This window comes from Orbicella faveolata, unplaced genomic scaffold (assembly GCF_042242905.1).
Source record: "Orbicella faveolata isolate gen_17 unplaced genomic scaffold, um_ofav_v1 contig_1, whole genome shotgun sequence".
Classification (NCBI taxonomy): domain Eukaryota; kingdom Metazoa; phylum Cnidaria; class Anthozoa; order Scleractinia; family Merulinidae; genus Orbicella; species Orbicella faveolata.
Genome location: NW_028301536.1, coordinates 6077298 through 6093756, shown reverse-complemented (window position 1 = coordinate 6093756; position 16459 = coordinate 6077298). Strand labels below are relative to the sequence as shown.

General features: G+C 38.0%; 2 protein-coding genes across 2 annotated transcripts in view; both read left to right on the top strand.

Annotated features, from left to right (window-relative positions):
• The first annotated feature begins 1375 nt into the window (after positions 1-1375).
• Positions 1376-16459, top strand: part of LOC110064830 (BTB/POZ domain-containing protein KCTD9-like) — a 47812-nt gene continuing 32728 nt past the window's right edge. The window contains exon 1 of the mRNA XM_089297082.1: positions 1376-1463. Within this exon, the coding sequence (XP_089153208.1) occupies positions 1398-1463 (66 nt within the window). The 5' untranslated portion in view covers positions 1376-1397. The remainder of the gene's footprint in view (positions 1464-16459) is intronic.
• On the top strand, positions 2909-14292 carry LOC149117848 (allene oxide synthase-lipoxygenase protein-like). The gene is made up of 12 exons (XM_089296733.1): positions 2909-2931; positions 4207-4354; positions 5862-5963; positions 6725-7079; positions 7341-7476; positions 7831-7937; positions 8519-8723; positions 9185-9291; positions 11011-11265; positions 12059-12165; positions 12845-12950; positions 13365-14292. Exons 2-12 carry the CDS (start codon positions 4293-4295, stop codon positions 13602-13604), a joined length of 1782 nt encoding a protein of 593 aa, XP_089152859.1. The 5' UTR covers positions 2909-2931; positions 4207-4292; the 3' UTR covers positions 13605-14292.

The following is a 16459-nucleotide window of genomic DNA, read 5'->3' as shown; positions in this document are numbered from 1 at the left end:
TGAAAACGTGTTTGGACTCGCAGCTCATTAAAAACATGCGACTTGTTTCTTGTACCGCGCAAAATATGTCGACCTCCAAATTTATAAAGATAAGACTTTCGGTAACTTGAATTTTAAATATCTTACCTCCAGGTTAGTTGGCCTTCTAGTAGGGTGCAGGGAAAAAATACGTGTAATTTTGCATGCAGATTGTGCGGGAAAATTTAAACTTCAATTGTGCGGGGAATTTGTGCGGGATTACTGACGAACCAATGCTCTTGCCATGTTCCAAGGGAAATCTGCATTGACGATAGTTTAGCCAAATTTATTTCACTAGTAGTTCAAATATATTTAGCAGTCTTCGCAATCGCCAATTGTTTTAGAAAACTGTGTCTAACTACTAAAGAAAATCATGTTGCGTGACATGAACTAGACGAGTATGAAACCAAAATAAATGGCAAAACAGAATGCCGCATCTTCCCTTATACTCCTGCCTTGATCGAATAAAAATATATAGCTTGAATATTTCTTCATAAACTACGTTAAGGGTCGCAAATTCTCGGAAGTTATCCGTAAAAAACACAACTTGAAAGTTTATGCAAATTAAGTGCACTGCAATTTGCGCCTTGTCCCAAAAGGACTGTTGCTTTCGCAAAAGAGTTTATCTATTCGCTCTTTAAAGGAGAGAAGACTCTTGAAAAGGGTTTAAGACTGCAAAACGGCAAAGATGTTCAGGTGCACAATTCACTCGGATCGCCACAACCAGTAAACGAACTTCGTACAATTTCCGTTAGCATGTTCAATGTAATCGCCATAAGTCGTAAAAAGACCGGGAAAATTCTTTGCAAACAAGTTCTCCATAAATGCGTAGACAGCTGTGCTTGATTCTTGAACCAAAATGGTTTTAACTCACAACATGCGATTGAACTAGGGGGATACTCAACGAAGCAACTTGAATGGTGAATATCTAAGCGGAACTCTTGTGCTAAAATATCCTGATTCTTTAATTTGTTTTTATTGTGTCCAATACGCGTTGACGTAAAATACGATTTGATACTGCGGTACGAGGCCCGAGTAAACGCTCTTAGAGCGTCTAGTTTGCCAAAAATGCGGAAAGCGAAAGCTTTTTATTTTTCGCAAAGTAGACGCTCTGAGAGCGTTTACTCGAGTTTCGTAAACGAAGCAAAACGCTTGCATTTTATAACTCGGGCCACCCGCGGCCTTCCTACGGAAGCCCGAGTAAAAACAGGTAGGCTATGCTAGGTAGCAATCGGAGAGAGACTGGAGCCTGGAACCCAGGAATGCTCGTTATCTACAAACATACGCCTGTTTGTTTTCTTGCTTCGCAAACATTCTGCGGAAATTGTGCTCTTAATTTGTAATGGAATCTCTTGACGATTTCGTTCAACTAATGAAATATGCCCCAATATGTTCAAAAGAGGGTGATGGTGTTTGTCAAGGGACGTGCGCCTGTGGCAGGGAAGGTACGATTGTGATTTTTTTTTTTTTTTTTTTAATATTAATACACAGTTGGCGGCGAAGGAGAGTTCGATAGCGCGTTGAAGACGTGGACCTCGGCACGGAGTTCTAAAGGCTCGAAAGCAATGAGCCTAGACAAAGTATCCAGAACTCCAAAGCAAAGCACCCCCAAGACTCGAACATTTTAAGGGCTTTTTTGTTATGGTGGGTTGCGAACAGTCTCTTTCTTTACTTTCTTTTTCCCACCCCGTTTCTTTCTTTGCATAATCTTAATTTCTCCCTCTTGTGGAGGATTTCAGGAACAAAAGCCGAGTACTCGTAGCGTAGTCTATTGTTATAGGTCTTCTTTTCCGATGTCTATCTTATAAATTCAGCTCGATCCATTTTCCTAAAAAGTACTTTATAATTATAGGGTATGTAAATGTATTGTGAACGCACGTGAATTATGAAACCTTTACAATAAGCTATAGTCATGAAGTAGCCCTAGCCAGCCAGGCTTACAATAAAGATTAAAAAGCTTAAAATAAAATTGTGTTGTAGTAGGACTTACCAGCTTGCCAAAAATAAAAAATAAAAATAAAGAATGATACACTTGAGTCGCATTGCGTTAGGTATTAACATTTTCTCCGTCATGAAATAGGGTAAGGGTCAAAAAAAAAAAAAAAAAATGCTGCACACCACCACCTATTTTTCAAGCAATCAAAACTCCTATTGTTCCACGTTACATAAAGAGAAAAAAAAGGCAAATGAAAGAAAACAAAACAAACTATTCGTTTATATTTTCACTTCGCTGCACAGCAAGTCTGGTAGCACGCAATGAAAAATGTGAAGTGATACATTAAAAGAAAATGGTATTAAAAAAAAATGGTATCCGCCTTCCTTCATGATATACTTACTGGAGTTAAACCAAGGGTAGTCACGAGGTTGAATATAGTTCTTATATCTTAAACAAACTTGTTGCTTAGGTCGATCCAAGAATTTCAAATCGATTTTTTAAGTATAAGCTGTGTGCGTCGCGTCGTTATATAATATCCCATCCGTAACTTATCACAACAAGGCTGTATTATACTTGTTCATTTATTTCATGACATGGCGGATCTTGATGACAATTAATATCTGCTGATAATGGTTTATAGAAGAGTCACCTTAGGCAAATAACACAGTTGATGCCTGTTTTAAATCAGTAATATTCATAGAAAAACCAACGCTACCATTTACTTACCACAGTTGGTATTCCACCTCCCCGGGTGTAAACAACTCCCAGTCAGTTCATAGCTCCGATCGAAGGTGAGTGGGCCCGTTTATTGACATATGAGAATTGACATTGTAGCAACTAGAATTTTCTTTGCATTTGGTTTTCACATTTCTCCGTGACCCCTGGGGATTATGTAACCTACTCGTTAACTACTTAAGCGATCATCGCTATGTATAGTTTTGTATTCATTTTCGTCAGTGTTCGTTAGCTGCGGGCAGGTAAGTTTTACTGGTTTCTACCGCGTGTTCTTGGCTGCATTTCACTGTTCTGAGCTTTGAAGTATTATTCTAAGAGTTTATCCCCTTGGACAGTCGCCACAGTTTGTAAGTTTATTTTACTCCGTTATCAGTTTTTGTCGTTATATTTCTGTACTTAGGTATTTTGTTTCGTTTATTTTTCAGTTGAATCACACCGATAATTACGCTCATTCGCTCTCGCGCTTATGCGCACCATAATTTAAACAAGTGCATTCAAACTGTAGCATCGATTTCTGTAGCGTTTATACCTACAGATATACATAGAGTATTTTTGTTAATGTGTGTGTTTTGTAAATTGTAACTTTTGATTATACTTCCACTTATAACTGAATCTACCTGAGTTTATTTCGCCGTAAATAGGTTGGTTCATGCAATGACTAGATATGACTGGGTGCGGTCTCGAAAAAAAAAGATGCTACAATTCCACTGTACTTTTTGGCAGCTTAAGTCTAAAAATTCTTGATACTGTATACCTTAATAACAGTTAGTGAGACGCATTTCTAATTTTTCGCAGGCCTTAAAAAGGCATTCAGCTTAACCTTCTGCCAAACACAAAATCTAGCATATGAGAGCACACTCTGAAAAATTTACTTCGGGCTATGTTGTGCGTATTGCAATCAAAGTCTTAAGCAAAAATATGTACACTTTTTGTTTTGTCTCGTTCCCATAAATTTTTCGCGTAAATTTTCCCCCATTCGTCGATTAGTTTGAGTCGATCGAAGTTGGCAGCTAACAATTTCGTGTTGCAAAAACGACGCTTAACGACATTTGAGTCATTTAAAGGGTTCGCAGAACAGTTGTTTCTTTTGTATTTCTTTTCCTTTTTCAATCATTATTATTTCTTTTCATTTAGACAGACATAAGAGAACTTAGCCTTGTTTTCACAATCATCTAATCTTTTGCTGTCACTAAGACTGTTTGAGACAACACCACCCTTGGTCGTAGACATTTTGCAAACGATGCAATGCATAATTTGCAAACGATGCTAACATTGAGGCGCTGTTTGCTTTGCTATTTTCAACTTCGCTACACTCGAATAACCATGAAACCCTCTGCCAATTTAGCTTGATGTCGCCACCAGTTCAATATAGATATATACCACCCGAAGCTAAACCGAAACTGGCTCAGTGTAGCCGATATATAAAACTGTGATATATAAAGTGCACCGATAGTGCACTATATTTATAGACATACAGTTTGTGTTTGACCTATGAAACTTCTTTGCCTAAAATATAGGTTCACGGACTGCCAAGAAACAGCAGGCTTCTAGTCCTGAGATAACATAAGCCTCAAAGAGACTGTGAGCAATTTCATTACCAGTTATGAACGCGAATATTTTGGTTGGTGTGGTATTCATAGCCGCCTGCTATGGTGCAATTTCAAGGTAATTTTCTCCCATGTAATCAAAATATTCCTTGTTTTAGTAGGGAGTTTCCATCACTTCGTCCTGACAATTAACTCCTCGATTTATAAAACCAGTATTGGTTTTTAATCTTATTAATCTTATTACTCAGTGGCAGATCTAGGGGAGGGGCCCGGAGGGGGGAAGGCCGGGCCCCTCTTATTTTGGGTAAAAAAAGAAGAAATCGCAGAAGGAAGAAAGGCCGGCAGGGCGATCGAAACAAACCCCCCCCCCCCCCCCACCCCCTTTGCTCAACGTCTGGATCCGCCGCTGTTACTATTTTTGTTATTCTATTAAAATTAATTCTGAAATAGCCATTTGTAAATGAATATACAAATTAGAATAACCGCTTGCTTGATACCATAGGCGCACGGAATTCGAACATCGGAGGCTAAGACCTTATTAAATTAAGATCTTGAGAATAAAGACGCGGACAATAGCGAGCATTTGTACAAGCCATAATTAAGGGGAAACTTAAAACCCTTATTTTGAGGCCCTGGAGGAGGAGGGTACTTCCAGAAAAGTTGGGCGGGGTGTGCGGCCCACTTCCCAAAACCCTTACCCTATTTATGACCAAAATCTCCTTTTTCTTTGCTACCCTATTTGTGACCAGACCAAAAATTCGATATCTTATTTATGACCGTTGCAGCTGACACAGTCGTCCTAAACATAAGTCATGAAGGGCTTTTGTTGACGGTTTTATCGATAATGATGAAAAAGTAGCTTCTTCTAAGAAACATACCCAATTCAAGACCAGAGTGCAAATACCACACCCTATTTATAACCAAAACGGCCAAAATTGATACCCTATATATGACCAAAACGGCTAAAAAACACTACCATTTAGGGCCGCACATACCTATATAGCCCAGATATGGGAGGACCCCCCCTCCCCCCCGCGCCGGGTTTCGAGGATGCATTGCTCGAGGACATCAAACCCACGTTTATTTGTTTGTGTTGTAACAGCTTTGTTTCGTGGTAGAACTTGCATTGGAATTACAGAATTAACCTATGACAAATGTTCGAGCTTGGGTATGTGAAAAAATTCTGCATGTCTGCGCCGATTTCCCACATGTCCGATCGCAACCGCCACGTAAAATTTACAAGGAAAATATAAGCATTTTTCGAAAGCTTTGCAGTGATTTGCACAACAAAACGACAAGTAGTAAAATGAGAAGTTAACAATTCTCAGTCACGAAGCTCGCTACCTTTTCAGTATTATGCATTGTTGAGGTTTTGCGTTTATTTTATTTAATTCATAATATTTATTTTATTTCTCCCTATTTAATTTTCCCCTACCTTGCTATCCAAATTCATAACATTTGATGGAAAAATGCTAAAATTGTGTATCGGGTTGCCAAACGCCGCCTCGTACACCATTGCTCAAAATTCATCTTACAATGGTTTTGGTAGTCTATTTTTTTTTTCCTTTTTTTTTTTTTTCCACCTCTCTTATAATACATGATCTTTTTTATTGATTTTTTCCTAGTTTATCGTCTGGCCAAGACGATGAGCGTCGCGCGGTCAAGATGGTACCGATGAAGAACATGTCAAATAAAACCTTGCAAGCGATTCTACGAGTGGCTAAATTGTAAGTACCTCTTTAAACCTGGCGAGGGACGACGTGAATTTAGTATAATTAAAAACAAGTTTTGAAATACATGTAATTTTCAATTACAAATCGGCACAGCACGTATAAACAAAAACAACCAGCGTATACTAGAGAAAAAAATATAAATATATTTTAATCATCACAAGCAAAAGAGGGCGGAAAACCAAACATAGCGAAAGAAAAATAAACAAAAACAAAATAAGCAAACATAAATTTTTAGCGTTAGACTCATTAACAATTAGACCCGTAGCCCGCAAGGGCTGCGGGTCAATAGCCCATGAGGCGAAGCCGAATGAGCTATAGACCCGTGGCCCTTAAGGGCGAAGGGTCTAATTGTTTTAGTATCACCCATCTAGTCGGACTGAAAAGGCAATAATAAAGTTAGCAAATGCAAGTTGAAGAAATATTTATTTGGGAATAAAACGAAGGAAAACGTCACGCTCGATTGCGCCAATTTCGCTACTCGAAGACTATTACTAATAGTCCTCTCGTAGCGTAGCCAATCAAAATGCAGGATTTGCATTAGTCCACTAGTTGGGTGATACTAATAAGTTATAACCGTGTTCCATACATCACTGTTAAATCAACACATTAATTTAAAGAGAGAATTAGTAAAATCATTCTAATTTTACTATAAGAATGTCATGATTTTCGTTACAAAGGCATGCTTGTTTTGTTTATAAGTCGCACATGGCACTGACCTTGTCTTTGTAATTATACGATAATCTTTGCTTTTTAAGGCTCGGAGTGCTTGTGGAATGCGATGTCTCTCTTCCCCAAAAGACTTACTTGGTTTGCAAAGCCAAAAGGTTTATGGAAGTTCGCACGATGAGAGACAAATGGAGGTTGAAAGTTAGCCCGTATGGATTCGCTCTGTTAGATGTGCCAAGTCCCTGGACATTAGTTGGTCGTGATTTCGCAAATCCTTTCACAAGGTTTTATTTAGAGGGATACCTTCAAACTGTCCTAACCACCGACTTAAGCCTTATCGTTTACAAAGGTTTGGTTAATAACATCACCGATAAAGAAATAAGCCACAACTACAACTATCGGATTTTGTCAAAGTTCTTTGAAATGTCTGCGAAGCTAGGAGGGGTAAGACTAAATTTTTGTTTGTTTGTTTGTTTGTTTGTATGTTTGTTTGTTGGTGTGTGTGTGTTTACGGTTGTGTCAAACTACTACTACGCTCCCTTCGTGTAACCTAATGAACAAAATATATACAACAGTGGTTATAAACGAAACCCTAGGCAAGTTATACACATACAGCGTGTGATAAAGCGTATCTACTGGATCACTCGAATGGCGACTAAGAATTCTTCATTCGTAGAACAAACCTCTGTGTTTTTATTCTTAAAGGTATATAGCAAGAGGCCATCGAAATATGAAGCCTTTATTGACGACAAGACTGAGTGGATAAGTGACAGGTTCTTTACTCAGCAGCGCCTGGCAGGAGTCAACCCTATGTCACTGAGACGAGTTACTCTCCAAGCTGGTAAAACTTCCTCTAAGAATGGTGTCGCTAGAACAACCATTACTACCTTTCAAGTTACAGAAAAAAAACATTGAAAACGTTTTTTGAGCTACTTTTCAATTTTGGATCGTACTCGATGGTTTTTTCAAACGCAGGCAATGATTGTGGAAATAACAATGTAGATAACTATTATTCAACTTCTATTGATCATGGCATGGAAAGTGATATTGATAATGCTAGTAATGATGATATAGGCAGTGATGATGATGATGATGATGATAACAATAATAACAAGACAGGAAAAAATAAAAATAAAAATAGGTGTGCACATGTCCTGCGTTGCTTTCTTTTAATCCTTCCTTTGTCCTCGTTTAGGTCCAGTAGGGTTGGATTGGGACACACTTTATAAAACACTGAATCCAGAATTTGACTGGGAAGGCGCTGTACGGAAAGCTTTAGGAACCGATGACACGTTAGAAGAGGTATTATGACCGTCCAGAACATAAATACCAAAGGCTTTACAGTAGAAATTTTGAAGCCGCACCAGTTCGAAGGAAAGTTACTTCTCGAAGCGCTTAACGTTAGAACAAAGGATTTATGATTTTTTTCGTTGTAAACCGACTAATTACGTGGAGGGTCACAAATTAAGTCCAAACCTCTCATTTAACTCGAGGGTTTAGAGAAAACTCCAAACTAGATCACAAGCCTCACTAGGCCTCAATATTTTTCCTGATTTATTACTTTTCTTTTATTGCAAAAAAAAAAAAGCACGCTAGAATGGGCTCCGTGAATGTCCTCTTAAGAGTTAACATTAATTACTTTTTGCTCAAACAGGGGCGGTTCGAGTAGTCGCACTGTTATTATTTCCCAGCATGTTTGGCACATCCTTCACGTGTGTAGCGCAAATATCTGCCCACGAAGCAAATGGCTGCTTGGAAGCAATTCTTCTAAGAGTGACTCAGCTGCCTTTTTCATTTCAGTTTTTGTTATTTATTTATTTATTTATTTATTTATTTATTTATTTATTTATTTATCTATCTATCTATCTATTTTTTGTTTTAAGGCCATTAATCAGGGTCGAGTCTACGTTCTTCGTTACGAGTTGTGTGACGACCTACCCAGAGAAACGGCGGACCTTACTGACAGAGATCCCCGTAGGACAATGTGGGACACACTCTCTCCCATTGTTCTGTTTGCGTCTGCGGAAAATTTCCTAACAAAAACCAATAATCTCGTCCCTGTGGCCATTCAAATGGATTACACTCCAGGTTCAGTATATAAAAGATTTTATGAAGTTAGTATCTACTAAACCATTACATTTCCGCAACAATCTTTATTATTATAACCTCGTTTCGCTGTACTGTACTTGAGAAATCAAATAGTTTGGGCAATATTATATTTGATCTCCTTCTTTTTGAAATAAGCTGTTGGCTACATAGTTATCGGATTATTTCTGAGTCAGAAAAAAATCACTTTGAAGGAAGAAAGTAGGTTAAAAGATCAAGCAAAAAACAAAATGAATGATGTCAACGAAAAAAAAAGACAAATAGATTTACAATTTAAAACAGCCGGTTTTTTTTTTTTTTTTTTTTTTTTTGATTGTCTGTTAAGTTGGGAAGAATCATATAGACAATATAAAGCAAGTAAATAGTAATAAAACACACCAGTTCCTTTTTACAAATAACAAATGAGGGTAGTTCTCTGAGCTAAAATCATTCTTTCTCATCAGATTCAGCTGTGTATACTCCTGAAGATGATGACAACTGGATGTTGGCCAAATTGAATGTCCAGGTTACAGATCTCGGATATGCACAAATTGTGGAGCATCTTGCTAAGGTACGTCACTACTATGAATTTTTAAAACTTTCCCTAGCTTCACACAATATTATAAGAGAGAAGTTTAAGCAGTGCACAGATCCCAGGCCATACCAAATTAAAAAGAGTTCTTAAGTACAACTTCGAGATTTCTATTAGCAAATAGTTCAGTAATCAAGAGCGAAACCTCGAATCAACTATCAAACACGGCAACGATCGAGAGAGACCCTTCTAATTGTTTTAGTAAACCTCTACTTCTGTTCTCTAGGTAAAGTCTCGATATAATATGTGCTTTGATTGTTTTATCAGCCTACAAAGCATAGCAAAAAACGGCGTACCAGCTGCTAATTTTTGCTTCGGTAATTAGAAGAAAAAATTGTCCTAACTTAAACATCCTCTATGGCAGACAGCAAGGAGAATACAAGCTACTGGGCTATTTGCCGTGGGGGTAAACTGTGGGTAAATTATAGTGATAATAACTTCATTTACGTGTGACCAATGTTTAGCATTGCTGCTAACTGGGGACACCTAAAACGAGTCACAGTTATCAGGACTATGTTTACGCACAAATTAAGATATTAAAAATCAAAACTATTCACAAGGTAAAAAGCCTATCTATCGTAATAAAAATACAGAGGTGAATAAAATTACAAATAAGGTTAACTAAGAATGAAAAAAGTACTCAAGTTCCCGGAACACTTATGACATTTGCACCCACTGCTTACATCAATTACTTAGATCCCTTTTTCTGAATAAATGTAATTTCTAAAATTCTTTAAAGTGAATGTTTCAACATGATTTGGAAGTCTGGCCCATAGTTTTGGACTCAAATTACAACCAGACTGAGTGCTATAAGATTCTGAGAAACTGTGAGGAAAATACAATAAATAAAGTAGTGCAATTAACAAAGATTTATCGAGAGGTATATTTTATCACCGCTGATTGGCATACATTACACTCTTCATGTCAAACAGCGAAAGAAAACACCAAATGAGCTTGTGGTTTTGGAGAAAAGTTAAATTTGTAGAAAGAGCCAAATGGCAGTATTGCAAAGTGATATGGGGAGTATGCTCGTTCGCCTTAGTGGCCATCTCCGGTCATCTCGACAAAGCTAACCTAATCAGTTAGAGTTTTCACCACACGAGTGATTAATTAAAAGTTCGCTGGAGAAACATCTTCGTTCTATCTTGTACTCTGAATGAACAGTTCAGTCTTTCCATCTTTAATATTCGGCGGCTCGTTGAATCATCTTGATGCGATTAATTGAACTGCTCTTCATTTCAAACTCGGCTCATCAATTTACAAAGTATAAGCAGCACGCTTCCATTAATTTGTTTCATTATTGCCGTGTGTTGGAGAAGTGCCACTTCCGCTGACTTTTATTGGGCAAATACCTTTTAGAACGTTAGTTTGGAAAAGAGAACTTTGAAGCGTCAGTCTGCATTCGAAACCGAAAGTTTACCTCAAGAATTTTGGTCAAATTCAGTTTGTGATAGACAGCTTTGTGTTGTTGGCAAATCGAATAATTTGAAGCGTTCTTACTAGCGTCGAGTTTGGTTGAAATTGAGAGTATAAAGTTCGCCGGAGACACTTTCGAGTGGTTTCACAAAAAAGTCTAAAACTAAAGAAGGTGCGTGGTTGAAATGATGGTGATATTGGCGCAACATAGCTAACGTTTCGTATTTATGTTTTAGAGGCAGATATGCCACACGACGATTAAGAAATATTTTCTTTTACAAGGTTCATTTTTTAATGGAGCCATTTTGCGTGATATTAAAACGCACCCTGTCTTCTGCTCATCCACTTCATCAAATGCTCAAGTATCACTGTAGAGACGTGGCAGTCCCAAATACCATTGGCGCTCCAAAACTTGTTAACGAAGGACAGTTTATGGATCAGCTGTATGCATTTGGAAGTAATGGAACCACTCGCCTTCTCACAGACGCACATCCATTAACCACGTGGGATGTCACAGATTTTAGAAACGAAATAAAGGTATGTGATGCGTCGGTTTCTCTTTCAATCTTTGAGGCTAAAAATATTCAAAACATTCTGGTTAAGCTAAACACTTTTTCAAGCCTTAAAGACACGGAAATGAGTTTACACTGACCACAATATTCACTGGGGACTAAATATCCGCAATATATGTAAACAGGCAACCTTTTCTGCAACAAAAGAGCCTACGAAGTAGAAAAAAAAGTGAACTCTTTTTTTATGCAGTCTTTCAATGAACTTATACCTAATATTTCTTTTCTTTTTTTAGTTTTATCAAGCCTTTGACCGCTGCCCATTTTTGTTCACGTTCGGGGACATACCTTGGAACTCTAAATTCTCTCAAATGATTACGACATCCCCAACGGATATTTCACTCGAGAAACGTTCACAGATGATGTAGCTAGTATACTTCTCAAACAAAAATGCAAGTTGAAACGGCGATATGTCCATGTACAGTATTGCGGTCTGCATTATTTTTAATGGCGTCTTAGACATACTGACCTCAAATTATTGCTTAAAAGGAAGGAAAAAACCGCAACGACAAAAGTAGAACAAAAATAAATTACGTTTTTTTTTCTGTTGTTGTTTTTAAACCATAACTGGAGCACAGCAGTTTTTAAATGTATAGAACTGTCTTCAAGAATAGTCCTACGATCCCAGCGCACGCTTTTTCAAAGTTAAGCAGTAGTTTTAAAAGGAGCACTTGTGGAAACACATAGCTTGGAAATTGTGTGTTTTGCTGTAGACCAGTCACAATTAAGTGTGGACTTCTTTATTTCTCTTGAATGAATAGAAACGCGGAGTCGATGACAAGGAACTTCTTCCGTATTATCCTTACAGAGATGATGGGGAGCAAATCCTGAAAATTATAGAAAATATGGTGAAGGAATACGTCGACTTGTAAGTATTACTGCCCGGCGGGAAAAAGAGGCAAACTTGCAACTCTGTGTCAAAGACCAACTTCCTAAAAATAGTTTTGATCGCTTGATCATAAATCTGATAAATGTCTGTGGTTAGTTCAGTATCAAAGTTAAGTCTGACTAAGAAAATCTGGCGTTTTGATCGTAAGCCCATCTACCTTGGGTATTGGGATAACAGCAAAAACACTAAATTCTAACAAAGGGCTAACCCTCGAAACGCCAGCATTCCAAAGCTCACTCTGGCAGTTCAGGTCGATGATTTTAAGACTAAGTTTTTCAATTTTCTTTTGACGCAGCACAAGAGTTTCATAAAAATATCACTTCCTAACAAATGTTTATACCGAGTATGGTACTTGCATTAGAGTGATACCCTGTGTAATGTCTACTGTCTCCAATAAATGATCAAACTTTAGACCTTCCGATTTCTAGTCGAATGCTCAACCAAATAGCCGCAGATAACTCGTGGCGGGATGTGCCTTTGCACACTAGGTACGGGCTTGAGACACTAACTTCGGACCTTCCTTTGGAAGGCAATGTATGCAATTGCAAAAAGTAGACGAGGGATGATGACTTATAGAAAACATTTTGACTTTAATTATCCTTGAAAAACACCTTGTAGGGAGCGTCAGTAAACGTTTTGTATTGTACTGTTTTCTCAGGTATTATTACGACAATGAAGATGTTCAAAACGACCATGAGTTTCAGAGATACCTCCATGAATTGTCCATTGACTCGCTACCGATTTTCCACGGTCGCTATGGGAAAGTAAGTGTAAAAAATCTAGTATCTCGGTACTATAGCAACCTATCCTCACTTAACCTCACCAACAAATGACCAAGGGACAAATAATCATTTGGAAAAATCGCTAAAAACTCTTCAGGAGGTAGCATCTGGCCTCTCCCCTTTTGTACGTCCGAGGGTCATTCCTCTTTTTGTTTTTGTTTTTGGTTTATTTGTGTTTTGTTTTTCGATTTGTCTTCTTTGTTTCTTTGTAAGACACTTCACGATATTTGGGATGGTGCATGGGTAATCGCTCTTTTCACCCATATCATTCCCCTGGACACGTAAAACGGCTTCTTCTGGATTTACATGAAGATTTGGACTTCAACCAGTTAAACGCTGAAATCTGCTCTAAGTTCGCCGTGCTATCTAAAAGTGGTTCATTTTGTGTTTTAACAGATTCAAGGATTACCCTCAAAGATTGACACTAAAGACGAACTCTGTGATATTGTGACCCGCATTATCTCACAACTGAGCGTCCAACACGCTGCTGTAAACTATCCCCTGTCAGACTACGCTGAGTATACTCCTAACCTACCAACCAAACTGTACAACGATACCAGGGTGAAGGAAGGCGAATTCTCCGTGCTACGTCTGCCAAACAGAAACACCTCCTCTGTAAGTTGTGTGAGTTATTGAATACCTACGCTGGAAATGGCATGGTCACGGGTTCAATCATGTGGATTTAGCTTGTGCCGTTAGCGCGGTACAGTTTAGTACCGTATGTAAAGCTAAGGCATATACGTTTAAATTTCGTAAATCTGGCCTTAATTATTATTGAGCTCCTTCCTTTCTCCCCCAACGCAGTGTACTTGGGAGTACGTTGGAAATGCATTCTAGACATTGTATTTCCAAACAGACAAAATTAATAAGGTGAAAGGAGACAACGTGTCGGTTACCGTTTGTGAGCTCCCTACGCTAGCATGAACAGAAGTGTCCTTTTGAAGGTCGGACAAAGATTGTAGATCTCGTTATGTAGAGTAGATTTTCACTGAAATAACTGTATTTGAATTTGTTTCGAAAGACAATTTTTCTTAAGGGGTATTCTTTGGATTCTTATATAAAACAGACAGGTATGTTCGTCTCGCTTAGGGGTGTAAATTTCAGTTTTTGGTCTCGCCTAGGGTGTTAAGGAAAAAGCGCAAATACTTGTAGCTTTCAAGGTCTCGTTTAGGGGTTGCACGCAAAGAATGAAAGTCTATTTTTGACCCAGATTGATCTCTTTTAGGGGTCCAAAAATGCGTAAGCCACACCCAGATTGGTCTCCTTTAGGGGTCAATCTCAAAATTTTCGACGAGCATCCCTGTTTGTTTCATATGGGAGCCCCCCCCCCGCCCCCGGGGGGTTTAGAAGGCACTACACATGCATCGTTTGTTACATTGATTATTAGCTCAAGTTTTCAGATGTTGTGTTGGAGAGCTTTCGCGTGTTTAACCGACCTGCTGCCCCATTCTCTCTGGCTTTACTTGCATCAATACAATTGTTTTAAGGATTTGATGGAGCCAGTTGAGGAGTTACACGAATGAGCCGGCTTATAACTTAACCGTAGCTGCATTTAGAAATTCATTGTTTTCTTAGGGTGTTATATGACTGTATTCTTTTAAATACGGCCAGCAGTATGCATGGAAAGTTGCTTTCGTTATGTCAATTTGCACTGTTTTTGCTACTGTAGTATGAGAGATTAAACATTTCCTGTTTTAATGAATTTGTTTTAGCCAGAATTTTATTAGCGGTTTACATTTGTGATGTCCCAAGGAAGTCCGTCTGTTTTTGTTTGTGACGAGAATGAACCTACGATTACCCGACCCTTTATTTGTCTAACAACGATCGCTAAACAACGTATTACTATGCATATCAATCTTTTTTTTCTTAACAACCATGTCGGTACTCCAAAGGGCCTATTACAAGAGTACTTATATCCATTTTGGGGCAACAAGGTGCAAAAAGTGAGGGTGCTGCTTGGGGGAGGGGTGGGGAGAGGAGGCCAGGGACAACTGCTGTTTGTGGTGTTTAAATTTCAGACAGAGCTAATCATAGTCAAGAATACAAAACAGCCTGGTTTACAAAGTGTCATGAACACTTTCTTATTGTTGCCGGAATGGACCTAGAAATTCAAGTGAAAGGGCAACTACACAACTCCGAATTTAAAAAAAAACTGGTTATTTTTATTTAAAAGATGCTTTGGAGTAAAATTATACATCTTTAGGCAAAGAAATACCAGGTTTTACGAGCTGTCTGCTTACTTTTTCATCGACACGAAAAGTCAAAAGTTCTCTCATTTTACTCAAGAGACCTGTTTCAAATCACTCATAGAGTTCGCCGTTTCATCTAACCCCAAATTCTTTTCGCCTGATGTTTAGTTGGGATGTTTGTTTTATTCTGAATATAGTTTCGTTGGTTAAATTTTAATGCATCAGGATGCTTTTCCGATCTTTGTACCTAGCAAGAAATATAAAAATTCATCAAAAATTGGAGTTTGTTTTAAGTAAATTTGACATCTCTAACAACTTCAAGAAATAAGAGTGGTTTACTCTTTGTGAAATCTTTTCCGAAAAGCTTTCAATATATAAACACAAGCATCTGGAAAAATGCCGATTTTGGTGTAAATTTCGCGAGCCCCTGCAAAGCGAAAAGCGAAAAAACAAAATTCACCAGTTTACCAAGACCTTTATTCTGACAAATTCTGAGAAAATCGATTATTTTTTTTTTGTATCTTGCATACCTTTAGTCGGTTCTTACAGCAAACCGTTCTCAATTATCTCCCAAAAAATTCGACTTCTTTATCATCGAACAAAGGACTTTGTGGAACTAAAATTTTAAATATGCCTTTGTCAGTCAGACACTATTATATCTCAATCGATTACGCGTTATCGGTGCAGTTCACAGATACATGCTTGGATATTTCTGTTCTGTATTGAGCCACAGTATTTCACATCTATATCAACTCTATTTTATTAATAAGCTGCAAAACAATGTACGTTTACAACTGCTATTAACCAGGGCGTCTATTTAATTAAAGCCTACTGTTTCTGTTTACATTCGGAGCACGAAAAGATTAGGAAATTTATTCAGTTTTATTTCCATTTCACTGCATAACAACACGTCTAGCTGCTCACAATTAAAAATTTCGACTAGAATGAAGGCTGTATGTCAGTACTAGTGGTATATCAAAATTTCTTCGACGTAATTATGACAAACGCTCGTCAAGTAAAGCTTTGCCTTTTTGATTTCGCCATTGAAGGAAAATCAAGTGAGAAGCGATCAGCGGCAACTGCTACATATCTTGTACACTGACAAAGCAAATAAAGGTATTAGCAGCCGCAAATATTTTTTTCCACTTCGGATCTGGAAATGAGGAAGGTTTTGAACATTCCCTGGAACAGCGGTGGAGTTGAGTTTGTTTTTTAGCAGATGTAACTTTTTCATGGTATTCAGTTCCGGTCTGAAGAGGAGAAGATAAAAATCACACAACTTGGTTTGAAATAAGGAAAGGT

Excerpts from the sequence above, each read along its gene's own strand:
- LOC149117848 (XM_089296733.1), top strand. The coding sequence starts at position 4,293 with ATGAACGCGAATATTTTGGTTGGTGTGGTATTCATAGCCGCCTGCTAT. Across the intron at positions 7,080-7,340 it reads TGTCTGCGAAGCTAGGAGGG|GTATATAGCAAGAGGCCATC; the intron begins GTAAGACTAAAT and ends TTATTCTTAAAG. Across the intron at positions 9,292-11,010 it reads TTGTGGAGCATCTTGCTAAG|GTTCATTTTTTAATGGAGCC; the intron begins GTACGTCACTAC and ends TTCTTTTACAAG.